Source organism: Entelurus aequoreus, linkage group LG14 (assembly GCF_033978785.1).
Source record: "Entelurus aequoreus isolate RoL-2023_Sb linkage group LG14, RoL_Eaeq_v1.1, whole genome shotgun sequence".
Lineage (NCBI taxonomy): Eukaryota > Metazoa > Chordata > Actinopteri > Syngnathiformes > Syngnathidae > Entelurus > Entelurus aequoreus.
Genome location: NC_084744.1, coordinates 39,460,585 through 39,467,165, shown reverse-complemented (window position 1 = coordinate 39,467,165; position 6,581 = coordinate 39,460,585). Strand labels below are relative to the sequence as shown.

The 6,581-nt window shown below is 43.3% G+C and overlaps 2 protein-coding genes across 2 annotated transcripts in view; both read right to left on the bottom strand.

The window, feature by feature from the left end:
• Nucleotides 1-909, bottom strand: part of klhl23 (kelch-like family member 23) — an 11,318-nt gene extending 10,409 nt beyond the window's left edge. The window contains exon 1 of the mRNA XM_062070667.1: nucleotides 1-909. This exon is cut by the window's left edge and continues 409 nt beyond it. Within this exon, the coding sequence (XP_061926651.1) occupies nucleotides 1-858 (858 nt within the window). The 5' untranslated portion in view covers nucleotides 859-909.
• A 4,924-nt stretch (nucleotides 910-5,833) lies between these two features.
• Nucleotides 5,834-6,581, bottom strand: part of phgdh (phosphoglycerate dehydrogenase) — a 36,328-nt gene continuing 35,580 nt past the window's right edge. The window contains exon 12 of the mRNA XM_062069864.1: nucleotides 5,834-6,145. Within this exon, the coding sequence (XP_061925848.1) occupies nucleotides 5,991-6,145 (155 nt within the window). The 3' untranslated portion in view covers nucleotides 5,834-5,990. The remainder of the gene's footprint in view (nucleotides 6,146-6,581) is intronic.

The following is a 6,581-nucleotide window of genomic DNA, read 5'->3' as shown; positions in this document are numbered from 1 at the left end:
AGCGGTGCATAGCTCCTTTGGTCGTGAAGCCTTCATGATCATGGATTTGAAGCCTTCATCGCTCTCCACCAAGCACTGCCTTTGCACCTCTAAGCTGGCCTTGAACTCGGTCTCATCCAGGTCCAGATGGATGGACTGGAGCAGGTCCACAGCATGATGAAGACGCTTCTCCAAGTCATGCGTCACCCACTTGGTCACGGCGTCTATCAACACTTCATCCTTCAGCGCACTGAGCTTCTGAGTAGCCACGACCGTTCGGATTCTTTTTGGCTCCAGCTCAAGGAACTCCTCCTGATGGATGAGCTCTGGGAAACTGCTCAGCATCAACCTCCTGGCCTCACGCTCCAGCTGGGGACACAGGTGGAGCTGAGCAAAGGCGTGCATACCCAAGCAGTTGTCCACATCCAGGAAGCGAACCAGGAAGCTCTCGCACGCTTGCTTGACCGCGGCGAACTGCAGCAGGTCGGCAGCCTCCAGCAGACTTTGCACGTTCTTGGTCGTGATGCTCACCTGAGCCGTGTACACGTAGTCCACCAGGGCCGCCAGCTCGCCGCAGTGCACCCCGGTCAGCGTGATGACACTGTCGGACCTCTCCCTCATGTCAGCCGTGAACATGACTTGGAAGTAGGAGCTGCACGCGGCGAGCAGCGCCTTGTGGCAGTGGAACACCCGGCCGGAGTCGCCACACCGCAGGGCCACGTCGGCAAACAGGCCGTGGAGGTAGAAATGCCTCAGAGCGTCAAGCAGCTCAGTCGGATGGGCGGCATGGCGGAAGTGGTAAGTGTAGACGTCGTTCATGATATGTGCAGCAGGACAACGGACCATCCCCGTGAAATGACACCAGCAGCTGGTTGTCATCTATTATTTACACAATGTCGCTGCACAATCACACAGACTGACCTCAGTACTCCTCCGTGACTGCTGCTTGCTCTTCTCCATGAAAAATAAAATGCACGGCAGCCTCAATTTAGCCCACACAGGACGTCACGGCCATGCCTATTTTGGTGATGGAGTGCAATGCAACGGTGTCCATCCCCCACCCGCACGTCCTTGGCAAATCCATGCAGAGGAATCTCCTCCCCCCCCCGCCCCACTTCAACAGCGCTGTGGTCCTAAAAATAACTCTCTACGATCCCGTGACCAAGTTGTGCATTGGTGTGCACAGAGACGTCGCTCTCACTCTCTGGGAATACAAACCTTTGACCATCGAGCATGCCTCTTTGAAAAGATACCCCCACCCTCCGCCGTGCCCCCACACCCACGTGTTTCCCCCTCATTCCTATCGTTGCTATGGCGTTTTCAACCTGATTCCACTCTGACCACGCCTTGACTGTTAATCCCAATTGAGATGAACATGCGCTGTGCACGAGACTGTAGGGACGGCAAAAAAAAAAAAAATGGCATACCGTATTTTTCGGACCATAAGGCGCACTTAAAGGCCTACTGAAATGACATTTTTTTATTTTAACGGGAATAGCAGATCCATTCTATGTGTCATGCTTGATCATTTCGCGATATTGCCATATTTTTGCTGAAAGGATTTAGTAGAGAACAACGACGATAAAGTTCGCAACTTTTGGTCGCTCATAAAAAAAGCCTTGCTTATACCGGAAGTAGCGTGACGTCACAGGAGATAGGATTCCTCACAATTCCCCATTGTTTACAATGAAGCGAGAGAGATTCGGACCGAGAAAGCGACGATTACCCCATTAATTTGAGCGAGGATGAAAGATTCGTGGATGAGGAACGGTAGAGTGAAGAACGAGAGGCAGTGCAGGGTGTATCTTTTTTCGCTCTGACCATAACTTAGGTACAAGGTCTCATTGGATTCCACACACTCTCCTTTTTCTATTTTGGATTACGGATTTGTATTTTAAACCACCTCGGATACTATATCCTCTTGAAAATGAGAACCGAGAACGCGAAATGGACATTCACATTGACTTTTATCTCCACGACAATACATCAGCGAGGCTCTTTAGCTACTGAGCTAACGTGATAGCATCTGGCTCCAATGCAGATAGAAACAAAATAAATAAATCCCTGACTGGAAGGATAGACAGAAGATCAACAATACTATTAAACCATGGACATGTAACTACACGGTTAATAATTTTCAGCCTGGCAAAGCTTAACAATGCTGTTGCTAACGACACTGAAGCTAACTTAGCAACTTAGCAACCGGACCTCACAGAGCTATGATAAAAACATTAGCGCTCCACCTACGCCAACCAGCCCTCATCTGCTCATCAACACCCGTGCTCACCTGCGTTCCAGCGATCGACGGCGCGACGAAGGACTTAACCCGATCACAGATGCGTTGGCGGCTAGCATCGGCTAGCGCGTCTGCTATCCAAGTCAAAGTCCTCCTTGTTGTGTTGCTACAGCCAGCCGCTAATACACCGATCCCACTTACAACTTTCTTCTTTGCAGTCTCCATTGTTCATTAAACAAATTGCAAAAGATTCACCAACACAGATGTCCAGAATACTGTGGAATTGTTCGATGAAAACAGAGCTTTTTGTATGGTGACACATTGGGTACGAATACTTCCGTTGCCGTCGTCACGTCACGCGCATACGCATCATACATAGACATTTCCAACTGGAAGTTTAGCGGGAAATTTAAAATTGCACTTTATAAGTTAACCCGGCCGTATTGGCATGTGTTGCAATGTTAAGATTTCATCATTGATATATAAACTATCAGACTGCGTGGTCGGTAGTAGTGGCTTTCAGTAGGCCTTTAAAATCCTTTCATTTTCTCAAAAATAGACAGTGCGCCTTATAACCCGGTGCGCCTAACGTACGGAATAATTCTGGTTGTGCTTACCGTCCTTGAAGTAATTTTATTTGGTACATGGTGAAATGATAAGTGTGACCAGTAGATGGCAGTCACACATAAGAGATAGATATAGACTGCAATATGACGCTAGTAAACAACATAAAAACTTTAAATGTTACATTGAAAACAAAGAACATTACACACGGAGCTCTGAAATCTTTCAAAATGTTTTACTATGACTTTGAAGCCGCATTGTTTGATGGATTGTTGGCCCGTTACGGTTACCGTAGTCAGAGATACGACTATTACTATGGTGTGTGTAAAAGGACCGCACAATGGCACCCATTAGCAGACATATTATCTGGCGTTTTGTTTGGCAATATTAAGCAAAACCAACTTTTCTTACCTTCTGTTACCTGCTGATCTGTATTTGGGATCTGTATAAGTCCTGGAAATTTGCATGCGTCCGCCTTTGTAGTCCGTGCTGACCCCGTAGTCCAGTGTTTTTCAACCACTGTGCCGCGGCACACTAGACAGTCTGGTGTGCCGTGGGAGATTATCTAATTTCACATATTTGGGTTAAAAACTTTTTTTGCAAACCAGTAATTATAGTCTGCAAATTATGTGTTGTTGTTGAGTGTCTGTGTTGTCTAGAGCTCAGCAGAGTAACCGTGTAATAGTCGTCCATATCAGTAGGTGGCAGCCGGTAGCTAATTGCTTTGTAAATGCAGGTAAAAAAAGGTGTCTTATGTTTAAACTAAAAATAAACAAAAGGTGAGTGCCCTTAAGAAAAGGCATTGAAGCTTAGGGAAGGCTAAGCAGAACAAAACTAAAACTGAACTGGCTACAAAGTAAGCAAAAAAAGAATGCTGGACGACAGCAAAAACTTACTGTGGAGCAAAGACGGCGTCCACAATGTACATCCGAACATGACATGACAATCAACAATGTCCCCACAAAGAAGGATAAAAACAACTGAAATATTCTTGTTTGCTAAAACAAAGTAGATGCGGGAAATATCGCTCAAAGGAAGACATGAAACAGCTACAGGAAAATACCAAAAAAAGAGAAAAAGCCACCAAAATAGGAGCGCAAGACAAGAACTAAAACACTACACACAGGAAAACCGCAAAAAACTCAAAATAAGTCAGGGTCTGATGTGACAGGTGGTGACAGTACACCTACTTTGAGACAAGAGCTATATTGATGCATGCTTGGTTATGCTTTAAAGTCATATCCAACAATTGCGACAATGACTTTTTACTGTCAACTCAGTTTATGATTTCTGCTGGTGGTGTGCCTCCGGATTTTTTCAACGCAAAAAACTGTGCCTTGGCTCAAAAAAGGTTGAAAAACACTACCGTAGTCGATAAGCTTCTTCTTTTTTTCTATCTTCTTGTTATGTGACATTCATCCTCCACTGTTGCCATTTCTAATATAAAGTAGTGTAAAGTTCTTACTTATATCTGTCAGTAAACTCACCATGAAAGCACTAAAACATACCGGTGTAGTGAGTTTACATTATTCACCCAAGGAACTTTAGTTATCAGAGAGTTCCGGTCGGACACATTTGGGGCGTTGTTGTTGCACTAGTGAGCCACGGATGAGGAGATGCTGCTCCGTTATTGATTGAAATAAAGTCTGAATGTCATTAAAACAGTTAGCTCCATCTTTTGACACTTCCACTCCCGTCCTTTCACGCTACACCGCTACAACAAAGATGACGGGGAGAAGACGCTGTCCAAGTCATTTACTGCATGACTTTTGACAAGAACAAGAACTGGCTCACCTGCACTGGCAGACGCGACTTTAAGAGTTTACTACTTACGTATAAAATACTTAACGAGTCAAACTCAAGGCTTCACGAGGTAGTCACCTGAAATGGTTTTCACTTCACAGGTGTGCTTGAAGCTCATGGAGAGAATGCTAAGAGTGTGCAAAGCAGTAATCACAGCAAAGGGTGGCTATTTTGAAGAAACTAGAATATAAAATGTCATGTCTGTGTGATTATGTTTTGTTTTGGTTATGTTCGCTTTGGTTTTTGGACTCTTTGTGCACTCTTCTTTTGTCACCATAGCGACCATTAGTTTCACCTGTTTCACATTTTGAGTCACGCACCTGTTTTCACTAATCATGTCACTATTATTTAAACCGATAGTTGCCAGCAAGTCAGCCTGCTGACATTACCTCTGCTCACTTCATGCCATGCTACTTCTGATACTCATGCCTGTTCATAGTTATGCTTCTTGCCATGCCACGTAACTTTTGTTTTTTCATGTCACAGTTAGCGAGTTTTGCTTCATGTTCATAGTTCTGCCTTTGTGCAAGTTTTTGTACTTCCGCCTTGTGCGCGCCTTTTGTTCCTTTTTTTTTATAGTAATAATAAAATATGTCCTGACCTTCACGCCTTGCCTGCTCCAACTTTCCTTTGCATTCCGGGAAAACAAAACACCCCAAAGTCCCCTTGTTGACATAAAACATGTTTCAGTTATTTCACTTTTTTTGTTAACAATATAACGCCACATGTGTTCATTCCTAGTTTTGATGTGACAAGCTACAATGTAAATAGTCATGAAAATAAAGAAATAAAGAAAACACATTGAATGAGGAGAAGGTGTGTCCAAACTTTTGGCCTGTACTGTAATAAAAAATAAAAAATAAATAGTATATAGAGCGAGGTGTCCAAAGTGTACCCCACAGCATCTTTTTTTGGCCTGCAGCACATTCTAGATGTACAATTACTTATTTCTTTCATTTGTATTTTGCAGTTTGCATCACATCCAGAATTATTTCTAATATTTTGTCTCTTTCATGGAGTTACCGTAAAGAAAAAATTTATGCAAAATGTTAGTAACAAATGTCCGTATGTTTGCATATTGCAACCACAATCATTGCACACATGATCAGATTGTAAAACGTATTTTGGTAAACATTTTGCAATGTGTCTTAAACCCTATTTGCATACCTGTCTTGACACATTGTGCATATTTTGAGAAAACAGCAGAAACGTTTGTGGAAAAGGATCAGAGCAATAAATCCACAACATGACAACTTTTTCATCCGTTTTAATGACAAACCATGAAAAAGCTTCCTAACAATGGAATGTAAGTTGAAAATAACTCTTAGTTGTACATGCTAAGGCAAAGATGGACCAGTAAGACACAGGAATCCAAGATTGTAATGGTCATGGCGGCTCTGTGCTGCAATCAAGCGCGGAGCTGAGCTGCTTCCTGAACCAAAGGCTTCAAGGCACGGAGGTCTGGCAGCAGAGAAGACACACCAACACAGTACCACATATCTCCACAAGTCTCCACAGGAGCACTGAAGGACTCAACTTGCACTCCCTCTGCAGCTAGAAGCCCTAAAATGAGGGAACATTGGAAGAAAGACAGGGGGATAAAATTAGTGTGTAATTAAAGAAAAAAACTAGAATTGACCCCTTTGACATCATTACTACTTTTCCCAAAAAGAGCATAATTTCTACATCACATATATCATTTATGATAGAAAATGCAGCACAATCAAAGAGATTATTTTACTTATTGTCTACCACACACTTTTTTCCTGTAACTCATACAGTGGAACTAAACCATGTATACTCCTCTATGTTTGGCCCATGTTTTGACTAGGGTTGTAAAAGGGTGGAAAGTTTCCGGTAAATTTCCGGAAACTTTCTGGAAATTTACCACGGGAAGTTAAGCTCGGGAAGTTTGGAAATTTTGACCATTTTTTGATTATTCAAAGTTGGACACCGTCCATCTTATTCTGTAGACCAGTGGTTCTTAACCTTGTTGGAG